Source organism: Capsella rubella, unplaced genomic scaffold, assembly GCF_000375325.1.
Source record: "Capsella rubella cultivar Monte Gargano unplaced genomic scaffold, Caprub1_0 scaffold_3, whole genome shotgun sequence".
Taxonomy (NCBI): Eukaryota; Viridiplantae; Streptophyta; class Magnoliopsida; order Brassicales; family Brassicaceae; genus Capsella; species Capsella rubella.
This window is the reverse complement of record NW_006238921.1, coordinates 8626193-8639944: the sequence shown is the minus strand read 5'-3', so window position 1 is coordinate 8639944 and position 13752 is coordinate 8626193. Positions and strand designations below refer to the sequence as shown.

Genomic DNA, 13752 nt, shown 5'->3' with positions numbered 1-13752 from the left:
AATAGTAGAAGAAATAGATTTCAGAGAAGGAATGACACTAACAAGTTTATTTAAAACAGCTGGTGAAGGATGCCCAAGACGTTCATGCCAAAGAACACCATCATCCAACTTAGAACCAGACAATGAACAAACCACAGGAAGAGATGGTGAGAGGGATTGCTTCTCAGTATCAAGAATGTAAAGATTGTTGTAAATTTTACCCCTCCCAATCATCAAGCCCTGAGAACGTTCCTGAATCAAACAACAATCAGGAAAAAAATGAGCTGAGCATGACAAAGTTTTAACTAAACAACTAACACTTATCAAATTAAACTTGAAATCCGGTACATGTAACACATTATGCAAAACTAAAACAGAAGATATGCAGATGATGCTTGTATGAGTAATTGGAACCCTAGTACCATTTGGAAGTGTTACAGTGACATTAGAGACTGATGTTAATTCTTTAAACATTGTTAAGTCTGAACACACATGGCTAGAAGCTTCACTATCTATTATCCAAGCATGTTTTGGTAAAAATTGTTGTAAGGAAGAAAGGGTATGATGTTGAAAAGTGAGATTACTATTCTCATACTTAAAACTAGTAGAAGGAAAAGAAACAGTACCAGAAGAAGAAGACTCAGCCATGAAACCATTCTCAGTAATCATTGCATTATTAGAAACACTAGTAACAGCTGCAATTTGAACATCAGAATCTTGTATCTGAGATGGAACCTGTACTTGAGAGTTGAATTGATGTATTAATTGTTGAATCTGTTGAGATGATAAGTTCTGCAAATTCTGAATAGAACCGTCTGAAGCAACATAAGGCATAGATTGCTGAGGCATATACTGAGGATGGGTATAAGATCCAGAGTCATTAACCATTGTAGGCACCTCTGAGTAAACTTGAGCAACAGCATTTGCCTTGTGTATCGATTCATAAGGACTCATCTGTCCTCTTGGTTGGTAATAAGTCATCCTTGGTTGAGATTGTGCCATTGGCATCCTTGGCTGAAACTGTGTACTCGGAATAGGATTTTGAACAACCGGAGGCTTGACATTATAACCAGAAGCAACATTCTTGTAACCAGGAGGAAAACCAATGAGTTTGTAACATTTCTGAACCGTATGTCCCACCTTCCCACAGTGAGTACAAATCGGTTTCTGTGCTCCACGAGCTGTATTATAAGCTGCAATATAAGCAGTTTCCATATCACCATCTACAGGTGCAGAAGCTTGAAAAGCTGCATTCTCAATCCTTGTAGTAGGTTTAATAATCTTCTGTCTCTCATCTTGAGTAAGAATATTGAAAGCCTCTTCCATAGAAGGGATAGGTTTCAACATCAAAATATGTCTGCGTGTCTGATCATAACTCTCATTAAGACCCATAAGGAATTTTGTGACACGACTCCTATGCTGGAGTTTTTCCCATTTCACTGCAGCATCACATTCACATCGACCACAAGTGCAGACAGGAACTTCTACAAAAATTTTATATTCTTCCCATAAAGTCTGCAACTCTGTGTAATAAGTCGAAATATCCATTGATCCCTGCTCAATCTTACTCAACTTCTGCTCTATAGCAAATACCCTAGGAGCATCTTCCTGCTGAAAACGAGCTAATATATTCTTCCATATGCCCTCAGCAGTAGGTATGAAAAGCAAACTCTGTCCTATCTTCTTAGAAACTGAGTTCATTAACCAAGTAGATACAATATCATTGCAACGAGACCAAGCTCCATAATCGCGATGATCCTCAGCAGGTTTTAGAATCGTTCCATTGATAAAACCAATCTTATTACGAACATTCAAAGCCATCATAACAGAACGCTTCCAAGAATGAAAATCAGAAGCTGTCTTAAGCCTATCTGAAACAAGATTCAACCCTGCGTGATCATTGTTATTCAGATAATACGGATTATCATACTGATCAACCTGTGATCTAGAAGGAGCTGGAGCGTCGACAGGAGGTCGAACCAAATTCGCCATTAACAGAATAAAAGGAAATCGAAGAAGATGCGAGAAATCAGAAAGAACAAGAATAATCCCAGATTGGAAACTCAGAGAGAGACAAAAACAAGTAAAACGATGAAGCAAACCAGTATTCCGGCGAGTATCTCAGAAATAACAACACCGATGAATTGCAAAATCCAAATCGAACAAGGAATTGAAAAACTCATCTTCAACAGAAAGAATCTCTCTATCAAACTCCAGAACCGATCAAGAAAGCGGAAGAATGAACCGTGTATGGCTCTGATACCATATTAAAACCGATACATCGGAGGAAAAGGAGATCGGAGATGATCGGAGAAGAAGAGAGAAGCGAAGCTTTATTATCAAAAGTATAAAAGTTTGTTACAAAAGCTTAACGACTAATCTCAGTCTAATTAGCTTATATATGCTAATTAAACTTTACAACATTAAACCAGACATTTAAACCAGAGTCAATAACCAGTTAAACACAAACCAAGTAATCTAATATTTTTGGAAAAATGAATGAATGCAAAGATAAATTAAAATATTATCATTGTTGAATGCAATAGAAATGTGTTTGTGTGTTGTGGGATTCGTGACGAGTTGCACTACTCACACCATATAACTAATGAGTGCGTTATATTCAAATCTTTATGCAAGTGAGTGTAATTAAGCTTCGCATAATGGCCAAGCAAATTTAATACAATAAGAAAAAAGCCAAAAAAGTTTCCAATTTCCCATTAATATTAACTTTACTTTTAACAAATCACAACAAAAAAGTTAAATCTCCTCGTAGCTGCAAACCATGTGTGTTAAAAAATATTTTTATTTCCATTAAAATCATTTAGTGACCAAAATGAAAAAGAAAACTAAAACTCACATTCTCTACACGTCTTTCTCTCTATATATACAAAGTTTCTTCTTTCCCTCTTAATGCCTCTCTTAACATTAAACACCTCTCTCTCTCTTTCTCTTTCTTTCTTCTTCTTCTTCACATTATAGTTTCTTCCAAAGTCACTATTGAACATTGAGATTCTAATCAAAACGGAAGAAACTAAATTTATGCAAAGAAGATGGTGAAGTTCTCCAAGGAGCTAGAGGCACAACTCATACCGGAGTGGAAAGAGGCCTTTGTTAACTATTGTTTACTAAAGAAACAAATCAAGAAAATCAAAATCTCTCGTAAACCAAAACCGGCTTCTCATTACCCCATTGCTCACCACTCTGATTTTGGTCGTACCCTTTTCGACCCGGTTCGCAAATTGGCTCGGACCTTCTCGGATAAACTGTTTTCCAACTCAGAAAAACCTGAGATCCTCCAGGTAAATTTTATCATCTACTAATCTACCTTAGTTTAGTTTCTCTTAAGACAAAACACGCTTGATTATATTCTTTTGTCGGTTTTGAATGATTTTAGTTTTTAAGTTCCGTGTAACATTTTGTAACCTTTTTGCTAATCATACTTGGTTATAAGGTCTAAACGCATTTACCGAAGTTTGAACATTGATACCATTAGGGACTAAAATATTATAATTGGTGAGACCATATGTTTTGAGTTTTGTCGGATAAAACTGTGTTTACTCAACTATTTAGCTAGACAAATTCTGAATATGATTTAAAACAGAACATATCATAGAAGTAGTGATTTTGTTATAACTTGTTTGGTCCCTATGATTGTTTCTATTGAGTTTCGTGTCTGCTTACGTCTTTGTAATTGCTTACGCGTCAGAATTACCGGTTATTTCTGCTTTGTGTTACATGAGAAATTTGCCTTTTACTCATATTTATTTTATATTTTATATGCTTTTCACATTGAGAGGTATGTAAATGTTACATATTTGATATGATTTAGTAAAGTTCTACTATGTTAAGTCTTGTAGACCAAGTTGGGAAATTTTTTAGTGTGGTGTAACAAATATATAAAACATATCATTATATCATATGATTTAGACCGTATAGGTCATTACTTAACCTTAAGCAACCTACCGGTTACCTTATTTAAGAAAACTCCTATAAAACATACTAATCCTAAAATATGCAAATATTTATAGTTTTGCGGAAAGTAAATGATTACTTATTAGACTGTATTACTCTAAATCTTAGACCTCGAAATCGCTAATTCCAAAAATAAGGTTTTGTTTTACTTCATAGTCTCACGAAAGCCAAGATGCAAGAAACGGTTGTGAAGATTGTGATATCTCACGAAACCATCGTGACGGGGAAAAATATATAAAGACATAACAAACTCACAAGTCACCACCCCTAATTCAATGACACGTCTAGGCAAAAAATATCAAAATACAAATAAATATGATGTTTACATGGTTTGTTGAATTAAATGAAAATTGTTGACAAAATTAGGGAAAAAAAATCAATGGAAAATTAATATTATGCTTATCTCTTTTTTTTTCTTGAATTAATTTAACAGGTAAGGAGAAGAAGAAATAGCTCAGAAACTGGTGATGACGTTGAGGAGATTTACCAAACTGAACTTGTTCAGCTGTTTTCTGAAGAAGACGAGGTATTATAATTACACATTTATTATCATAATTATATAAAGCATAAACTTAAATATTGATTTATTATTTAAATTCTATAACTAGCCATATTAAAATTTGAAATAAAGACCTATTTTTGTTGCATTCATTTTTGACGACTTTATTTAAATATCATCATCAGTATTTTTCTTTAGGACGACTATATTTATATCTTACTCTTTGAAAGCAGAAAATTAAATAAGACATAGCACATACAATAGTGTTTTTATTGCTAGACTAAAATTGCACTACACCACCCACTTCCTAAATCTTAATGCAGATGGTCAAATTTAGACTACTTTTGTTTTTTTCTCTTCCACTAAAAAATATAAACGTTTGAATTAAGTAGTTGGATGCTTTTTTGTTATTGTTGTCCTTCAGGTTAAAGTGTTTTTCGCAAGACTAGATGAAGAACTAAACAAAGTGAATCAGTTTCACAAGTCCAAAGAAACAGAGTTTTTGGGAAGAGGAGAGATTCTAAAGAAACAGTTGGAGATTCTTGCAGAACTCAAACAGATCTTAAGTGATCGGAAGAAGAGAAACTTGTCTGGCTCGAATTCGCATCGATCTTTCTCTTCTTCTGCTCGAAACTCTGATTTCTCAGCAGGTCAGTCTCCTTCTTCTTCTTGTTAATGCTTTTATTACATTTATTACAAGTTAGGTCGGACATAGACTCTTTAAAAAGCTAGCACATTAATATATCTGAGATCTGACGTGGCCTGCACTCATTAGAAACCATAAAAGTGCATGTCCCTAAAGGCAACGTTTACGTAGTGCGGCTAGTAAAAAGAAAAGTAGGTTATTTAATATTCTATAAAATAACTCTATTTTATGATTAATAATTCAAAGTAATTCGTATGTTACACAATAGAGATTTCACTATTGAAAATGACAATTTGGTAGGCTTATGAATCTATTGCACGTGGATGCAAAACTCGAAGCTGCAAATATTTGAAAGAGAGAATTTTAGAGATTGTATTATGTCGACATATAAATATTTCAATGGCCGACAAGAACATGAGAACACAAATCGAATTCTACTAACAAACAAAACAAACGTTTGTGAGTAAGAAAATAAAAATGGACCGACAATAGATGACAAGGTCGACACAATTTGTGTCTTTTGTTATTAGTAATATAAATTTATTTAGTTTTATTTCTTTCTTAATTGTTTAGGGTCTCCAGGAGAACTAAGTGAGACACAAAGTGAAACATCAAGAACAGACGAAATCATAGATGCATTAGAGAGGAACGGTGTGAGTTTCATAAACTCTGCAACGAGAAGCAAAACAAAAGGAGGCAAACCAAAAATGTCTCTACGCGTCGACATCCCCGACGCCGTGGCTGGAGCCGAAGGTGGCGGTGCAAGAACCATAGCCACCGCCACGTCTGTTTTGTGGGAAGAGCTAGTCAACAACCCAAGAAGCGGCGGAGGAGATTTCATCAACCGGAAAAAGATCCAATGCGCCGAGAAGATGATACGAAGTGCCTTTGTTGAACTCTATAGAGGTCTCGGCTTACTAAAGACTTACAGGTATATATATATATTCATTGATTAATGCCTGAGAATAACATATTTTTATTTCGTTTAATTATAATTCTTGAATTGCTTTATTTTGGCAGCTCGTTGAATATGATAGCTTTTACAAAAATAATGAAGAAATTTGATAAGGTAAAGTGGCTTATAGATGTTACTTTCGGTGATAAACCAATGACAAAAGATATAATATATAGTGGTAAAATGATGAATCTTATTAATATGGACCAACAGGTTTCTTGTCAGCAAGCATCATCGACTTATCTCAAAGTCGTAAAGAGATCACAATTTATCAGCTCTGATAAGGTAATACTTAAATCTTATCAGTGTTTGTAAAAGGTGGTCTAATGCTATGTATTGAAAGACTAATTATGATTTATTAAAAAATTAATCGAAGGTGGTAAGACTGATGGATGAAGTGGAGTCCATATTCACAAAGCACTTCGCCAACAATGACAGGAAAAAGGCCATGAAATTCTTGAAACCCCACCAGACTAAAGATTCTCACATGGTCACTTTCTTTGTTGGTACGTTCTTAAACCTTTTTTAAAAAAACTTTTCTACTATAATACTTTTGTTATTTATTTTCCAATAACCTAAAATTTTTTGAAAAATTGTGTTTCTTTTGTAGGATTGTTTACGGGTTGCTTCATATCATTGTTTAGTATTTACATAATACTAGCACATCTTTCTGGAATCTTCACCTCTGGTGCTCAAGTCTCTTATATGGAGACTGTTTATCCTGTTTTCAGGTAATTTATTGAATGTATATATTCATTACTTGCAACGATAATATAAAGAAAACATTTAAATTGTTTGTATATAGTTCTTCTAATGATTTGTATTTTTGTGTTGTGTTGTTTGCAAAAAATGCAGTGTTTTTGCGTTGTTGAGTCTACACATGTTCATGTACGGATGCAACCTGTTCATGTGGAAGAACACGAGAATAAACTACACCTTCATATTCGAGTTTGCTCCAAACACAGCGTTGCGTTACCGAGACGCGTTTTTGATGGGAACCACGTTTATGACCTCTGTCGTGGCTGCTATGGTCATTCACCTAATCCTCCGTGCAGCTGGTTTCTCCGCCAGCCAAGTCGATACCATCCCTGGCATCCTTCTCCTGGTAAATTTTCACTTACATTAGTTTTAACTTTTTAACCGCAATCGCAGTTTTCAGAACGCTAATTTCCTTCTTTGGTGTACATGTGCATGCGACAGATCTTCATTTGTGTCTTGATTTGCCCTTTTGACACATTTTATCGTCCAACAAGATTCTGCTTCATTCGAATCTTGCGGAACATTGTTTGCTCACCTTTCTACAAGGTACTATATAGTGGAGTAATTTGATAACTTTCATCTCAAGCAATCTGCAGAAACGTGATTTTTATTTGGTTTTTTGTACGGATCATAGGTTTTGATGGTTGATTTCTTCATGGCTGATCAACTAACTAGCCAGGTAAATTGACTAACTCAATATCAATATAGTGAGCCGACATAGAATTTAGTCGATCATTAACCTATTAATCGTGTTCTGTTCAGATTCCATTGCTGAGACATCTTGAGTCAACTGGTTGCTACTTCATGGCTCAAAGCTTCAAAACACATGAATACAATACCTGCAAAAACGGAAGAATCTATAGAGAACTTGCTTACTTAATTTCTTTCTCACCCTACTTCTGGCGTGCCATGCAAGTAAGCTCGCTTAGGGTTTTTTTGTTTTTTTACTTTTTTTCCTCTGTTTCGTTTAAGTCCCATAAAACCTTTTGACTAACATACTATGATCATTAATTTACAGTGTATAAGGAGATGGTGGGACGAATCAAACACTGATCATCTAATTAACATGGGAAAATACGTGTCAGCGATGGTTGCTGCCGGAGTTCGCATAACCTACGCAAGAGAAAGCACCAACTTGTGGCTAACCATGGTGCTTGCGAGCTCTGTTGTGGCTACTATTTACCAGCTATACTGGGACTTTGTCAAGGATTGGGGTCTTCTAAATCCTAAATCGAAAAATCCATGGCTAAGAGACAATTTAGTTCTCCGGAACAAGAACTACTACTACCTCTCCATTGTAAGTCTTTTCACATAGTTATAACGTGTTTCACAAGTTAAGATCTTCTTCTAACTTCTGAGTTGTTCCAGGCGTTGAACTTGGTGTTGAGAGTTGCTTGGATCGAGACGATAATGAGATTCAGAGTCAGCCCTGTTCAGTCTCATCTGCTAGATTTCTTACTGGCGTCGCTTGAAGTCATTCGTCGAGGCCACTGGAACTTTTACAGGTACAAAAAACTTCACCTAGGTCCAGGTCACTCTAGAGATTACTCTGTTAAACTTGATTTAGGATGTAATTAAAATATGAATCTTTTTGGTAATTACAGAGTGGAGAATGAGCATTTGAACAACGTTGGCCAGTTTAGAGCAGTAAAGACCGTACCGTTACCGTTCCGTGACATGGACTCAGATGGTTAAACAAAGACAAGGTTCTGTAATTTGGAGTGTTCAAGTCTCGAACCAAGTTCCAAGGATATAGAGGAAGCATTTCAGATTTTGCATCGATGTTCGAGAAAAAACCCTTGGGAAACTCTCGAATTTGCCTAACCAATTTATCCTTAGAAAAAAACATGAAACATGGGACTAATAATGGATTCTAAAACGCTCCAAAGTTTAAAAAAGAACAAGAGACAACTTAACTTCCCCAAGTTCATATATTGATTTCTGTAAATTTTGATTTTGAGTTTCATCTTCAATAAGTCTTGTTTCTTTTTCCTAATAAAGAATTTCACTACTTAGCTCTTTCAATATATTTAATTATGTCACTCTCGTAATCGAATCATTACCATAGTGAACAAGTGTAACGTTTCCAAAGACACTGAGAATTTTATTAGTGGTCCTGTTTTATTGTAATTAAATCTTTCTCTAACCATGATAATCAATATAGGATGAGTCATTAACTATGAATTATCATGTTGGTTACACACATTAATTTAATTTTGATGAATACGAAACTACTTTACAACTAAGAAAAAACATACGAAATTTTATGCACGGATCGATGAAACCACTTAGCTTTTAGTGATATAAATCTGTGGTCATGGACTTAGCGATTCGTGTGGAGATACAATAAGCTGTAGACATGACTGTGATCATAGGATTAACACCAACAGCACTAGGCAACGCACTTGCATCGCACACAAACAACTTCTCAGCTTCCCAACTCTCTCCATTCAAATCTATTGCACCTTCTTTTTCATTTTCTCCAATTCTACAGCTTCCCATCTGATGAGCTGAGCTATACACGTTCCATTTCTCAGTCATCCCTTTTGGCCCTTCCTCAGTACTCACCGCGTCCAAGAACTCTTGGATCGAATCCTCATCGACACCTTTGCATATTAGTCTCTGACCATCGCTTCTGTGAGTTCCCACTTCCTCTGCTCCAGCTGCAATTAGTATCCTCAACGACTGTCTAAGCCCGGCTTTTATGTTATCTCTATCGGTTTTGTCCACGACGTAGCTTATCCTTCCTTCGGTTTTCACCTCTCCTGACCCGCGATCTCTAACTATCGTTATGAGATTCGCGGTTCTTGAGTATCTAGCCATTCTCTTCTTCATGTCTAGCCCTGAGGTCCAAGGACATAGCACCGAGAATGAACCTGGTCCTAATGCTGGTGTCTCTATGATGGCTCTGACTTCTGAATCTTCTGATAACACTTTGCTTACTGATGTTATGATCCCGCCTTCATAGGACTTCCCTTTGATATTGAAATTAGAAGATGCCTTGTCCGGGAAGTAACCCCACGCCATCAAAACAGGGTGTAGGTGAAGGTTTCTACCGATATGTCGGTTTCTCAACCCGCTAGAGATCATCAAAGGAGGTGTTAAAAGAGCACCTCCTGCAGAAACCGTAACTTTAGCTTCGATCTTTATCTTCTTTTCTATGTTCCCGTTTAAAGATTTAGCCACCACTCCCAAACATTTCATTTTCTTGCCTCCTTTGTTACTACAGTTCTTTTCGAGTATGAACCTCTCCGCTTTACTTCCCGTTAGTATCACTGCACCATGACTCACAGCGTCAACAAGCCAGGTCCGGTCGCTTCCTTTCTTGTCTCCTTGTCTACATCCATACCCGCAAGATCCACAATAATGCTTCTCCGAGGAGTTCCTCGGCACGTTTTCGACATTAAACCCGAGATTTTCGCAACCTTTTCTCAGAACCTGATTCTGCAAACTCTCCATTTCACATTTCTCCGTGACTCCCATCCTCTCCCACACAGCCTCCATAGCCAAAACGTATTCTTTAGTACCAAAGAAAGGTATCTTTTGATCCTCTGACCATTCTTGAAGAACAGTTTTCGGAGTTTTGATACACGCAGACCAGTTCACAGCAGAGCCACCTCCCACCGTTGCTCCAGCCAAAACCATAATATTCCCATCAACGCTCGGAAGAATCCCTCCATTTTCATATAGCTTGTCCATGCCAGGACCTTCGAAAGGAAGATACTCGGACGGCGTATAGTAGCTTCCTTTTTCAAGAACAACCACTTTCAAACCAGATTTTGCTAGAACAGAAGCAGCCACGCCTCCTCCTGAACCAGATCCGACAACCACAGCGTCACACTTGATTCTGATCGCATCGTTGTCCACATCGTGGTCAGTCTGTAAGCATTTACGAGCTAGTGATTCGAGAAGAGTCTCCTCTGTTTCATTCATAGTCTCCACTATCCCTTTCTCAAGAGGTCTTGCTTTATGTGTTTCAGGTTTGTTCTCGTCAAGGTTCACTTTGTACCCTATTGCTTCCCATGCTGAGTTTTCGCCATTTGGACTCACCTACACAAAAGCAAAGATAAATCAAAAAAATCTTGAAGATTCATAAAAATAGCTCTGTTTTTACAATATACTAAATTCATATTGAAATATATGTATAAAATTGGTAAAAATCGGTTTAGTACGGCTTAGGCTTAATCTTTTCTAATTTATGGAATTTTAATATATGAATTGTTATAACTAAAAAAAAAAATTTATATAGTATTATAAAGTTGTTGGTTCGAATAAGATTTCGATTTAAATGATTTTTCGTAAAAAAAAATATACATCATTAATTTTTGATAGAGACTTATTTTTAATATATATATTTTTTTTGATAACAGAAAATTTGAAACGTGTTTCTATTGATTTGGTTCTATTTGATTCTTTTTGTTTTCTTGTTAAAAATTTTGGATTTATAGAAAGTAGCTGAATCTAAAACAATAAAATTCGTTTTCCGAATTATTTACATGGAATTTTTAGACTGGTTTATCCGGATTCAACAACGTAAGTCTATGTGGTTGAGACAAGGCTTCAAGTATAAACAAAAAAAAACAGAGAGGATTTCAGACATACCCGAGAGAAGAAACAGAAGAGGATGGCAACTTTGATGTATACAAAACCAGCTCTAACAGGAGTCAAGAACCAATTCCTGAACTGTTTCTGAAGTACTCTTTCTCTCTTCTCCAACGACAGTTCACTAAATTTCTCAACGAACGGCCATCTCGAGACCAAACACTCGGTTCCACAGATTAGTAGTGTCCCAATCCGAGTAGCAAGCAAGAACAGTATAAGCCTAGTCACAAGGTAAGCTTCTATCGTCCCTCGTTTCGTGATCAGCTCTATGCTCTGCATCCATTTAACAAGTCTTTCACTTTTGTTGTCTCAAAAAGAGTTACATTTAAGGGGTTTACAGTGGTCAAAAGAGAACCACAAAAAAAATCATTAGGTCACTCACACGTTCTTGATTTATTTCAAGAACTTAAAATAAACAGAGCATTTGAGTAAAGTGTGTGTACCTGGCGAAGGACAGGAGTTTGAGAACCAGAAGTTGAGTAAAATGACCGGAGAGCTTCTTTATTCCGGTGGTTACTATCACCGGAAATTTCTTCCGGAGGTGGCGGTACTGGAGGCAAGACAGCTTCACAAAAGCTAGCTAGGGTTTCCATCTCTGCCGCCGTGATGTCTCGGAGACCATATTTACCGGCGATTCTGTGCTTACCCATCTCACAACACAATTCGCTTAAGATATGATATAAAAAAACAAAAGTGGAAGGTTCTTAAAAGTGTTTTGGAGGGCAAGTTTTGTTATGATATATATATAGAGGTATATGGAAACAAAGCTTACAGCTGTCTGGTATTATATAGAAATGGTTAAATAACCCAAAATTGCTAAGAGAACCCTCAAAACTGGTCCTTTAACTCTTTTGATGATTAATTTTATTTGTCGTTTTAGTAGTTGTGATGATAATTGTATATGAAAAAGAAATGGACCATGATGCATATCCAACCACGTTATTGTTTCTTTCGAATTCTAACTTAAATGCCAATTTTGATTGGTAACGTATGATGTTAGTTTGAGTAGCTTTCTTTAGGGGTGGTGTCTCTAAATTGGTGGTTAAGACACTAACAATTGCAAAATATAGGGACTAGTATGTAAATCATGAGTAAGGATGTAAGTTATGGGGAACGTCAGTTTCAGTTTTTCTGGATTGCAACATGTGATAACTACGTGCAACTATAAGAAACGATAGGTAATTAATGATTGGAAAAAGAGCAATTAACACATACACACACGAAAGAAGAAATAAAAAAGTTTAGCAAAGTTCTCCAAGAGTTGTTGATAGAAATCACGTGTTATGCTCTTTTTTGTTTGTTTGTTTGACTACTACGATACTCTATAGAGACCACAAACTTGAGACTTGTGAATTGTGATAGCTAACTCGTGAGTTTAATGCAAAGAGCCCCCCATAACGTTGTTTTTGACAATCTATATAGCTTTTTCTTTATTGTGGTATACGTGTACTCTATTTCTTCTCACAAATTTTGTATTATTATATATGAAAGACTTAAATACAATCTAGCTTTCTTGTTCTGTGTATACGTGTATAGTTTTATGAATATGTCTAGCTAGACCTAAAAACAAATAATATACAAACATACTATATACTATATAACGAGTGGTGGTTTTGCGGTTTGTGTAAGAAACTAGGTCCATTGTGATTTAGCGGTTTGTGAGAAAAACAGTATTGAGTTTTTCATTAAAACGAAAACTACATGTCAATATATAACTTGTATTAGTTTGTAAACTCTTACGTGAAATTATAATAATATTTTGGAAAAGTGTTAGAAGAGAGTTATATGTTTAAAGCTATGTGAAATATAAGAGAGATATTTATGTAGAGTTTACAGAACAAGATGAATACATTGTCTGACAAGATCAGGAGATTCCCATACGGCATATTGCGTCTGGTAAGGTTGACACAACGTGATAGGTTTTTTACATTCCATAAAGTATTTTGTAAATAAGTTACAGATCAATGTAACATTTTTGAATTTATAAGGATATAAACAAAATTAAGTATTTTTTTAGTTTTTAATTGACATTCATATAAATCTATATATATAAAGTTAGCTTTTTCTCTCTTCTCATGATGCCACCTAAGCATCCACCTAAGCCACATTTTTGTTTAAACATTAAAATAAATTAAAACATTCATTTAGTGCATATTTATGTTACTTATTTAATTAATATAAAATTTATAAAAATAAAAATAAATTATGTAAAAAAATGAAATGTTAAAATAAGAAAAACAATACTTTAATTTTTTTTTATTAGTAGTAATAATACAATTCAACTTTCATTTTAAATTGATCATAATTTAATATTTTAAATATGTTACTGAGTTTTAGAAT

At 35.4% G+C, this 13752-nt stretch overlaps 3 protein-coding genes across 3 annotated transcripts; 1 reads left to right on the top strand and 2 right to left on the bottom strand.

Moving 5' to 3' along the window:
- Positions 1 to 859: 859 nt before the first annotated feature.
- Positions 860 to 1971, bottom strand: LOC111831455. The gene is made up of 2 exons (XM_023785593.1): positions 1008 to 1971; positions 860 to 906 (listed from the first exon to the last, which is right to left on the bottom strand). Exons 1-2 carry the CDS (start codon positions 1969 to 1971, stop codon positions 860 to 862), a joined length of 1011 nt encoding a protein of 336 aa, XP_023641361.1.
- A 925-nt stretch (positions 1972 to 2896) lies between these two features.
- Positions 2897 to 8837, top strand: LOC17892415 (phosphate transporter PHO1). Its single transcript, XM_006296960.2, has 15 exons — positions 2897 to 3278; positions 4385 to 4477; positions 4875 to 5100; positions 5670 to 6027; positions 6117 to 6165; positions 6265 to 6336; positions 6428 to 6557; positions 6662 to 6782; positions 6907 to 7156; positions 7252 to 7356; positions 7445 to 7489; positions 7573 to 7725; positions 7829 to 8107; positions 8179 to 8315; positions 8415 to 8837. The coding sequence occupies exons 1-15, from the start codon at positions 3030 to 3032 to the stop codon at positions 8503 to 8505; spliced, it is 2358 nt and encodes a 785-aa protein (XP_006297022.1). The 5' UTR covers positions 2897 to 3029; the 3' UTR covers positions 8506 to 8837.
- A 125-nt stretch (positions 8838 to 8962) lies between these two features.
- Positions 8963 to 12129, bottom strand: LOC17893710 (long-chain-alcohol oxidase FAO3). The gene is made up of 3 exons (XM_006296624.2): positions 11856 to 12129; positions 11413 to 11685; positions 8963 to 10860 (listed from the first exon to the last, which is right to left on the bottom strand). The coding sequence occupies exons 1-3, from the start codon at positions 12060 to 12062 to the stop codon at positions 9106 to 9108; spliced, it is 2235 nt and encodes a 744-aa protein (XP_006296686.1). The 5' UTR covers positions 12063 to 12129; the 3' UTR covers positions 8963 to 9105.
- Between the last annotated feature and the right edge of the window lie 1623 nt (positions 12130 to 13752).

Bases quoted from the DNA above. Each gene is read 5' to 3' on its own strand.
- LOC111831455 (XM_023785593.1), bottom strand. From the start codon at position 1,971: ATGGCGAATTTGGTTCGACCTCCTGTCGACGCTCCAGCTCCTTCTAGA. The intron at 907-1,007 runs GTACACAGTTTC...TCGATACACAAG, and splicing joins TGTTCAAAATCCTATTCCGA to GCAAATGCTGTTGCTCAAGT.
- LOC17892415 (XM_006296960.2), top strand. From the start codon at position 3,030: ATGGTGAAGTTCTCCAAGGAGCTAGAGGCACAACTCATACCGGAGTGG. The intron at 7,490-7,572 runs GTAAATTGACTA...TGTTCTGTTCAG, and splicing joins CTGATCAACTAACTAGCCAG to ATTCCATTGCTGAGACATCT. The intron at 8,316-8,414 runs GTACAAAAAACT...TGGTAATTACAG, and splicing joins GGCCACTGGAACTTTTACAG to AGTGGAGAATGAGCATTTGA.
- LOC17893710 (XM_006296624.2), bottom strand. From the start codon at position 12,062: ATGGGTAAGCACAGAATCGCCGGTAAATATGGTCTCCGAGACATCACG. The intron at 11,686-11,855 runs GTACACACACTT...AAATGGATGCAG, and splicing joins AAACTCCTGTCCTTCGCCAG to AGCATAGAGCTGATCACGAA. The intron at 10,861-11,412 runs GTATGTCTGAAA...GCTTTTGTGTAG, and splicing joins TCTTCTGTTTCTTCTCTCGG to GTGAGTCCAAATGGCGAAAA.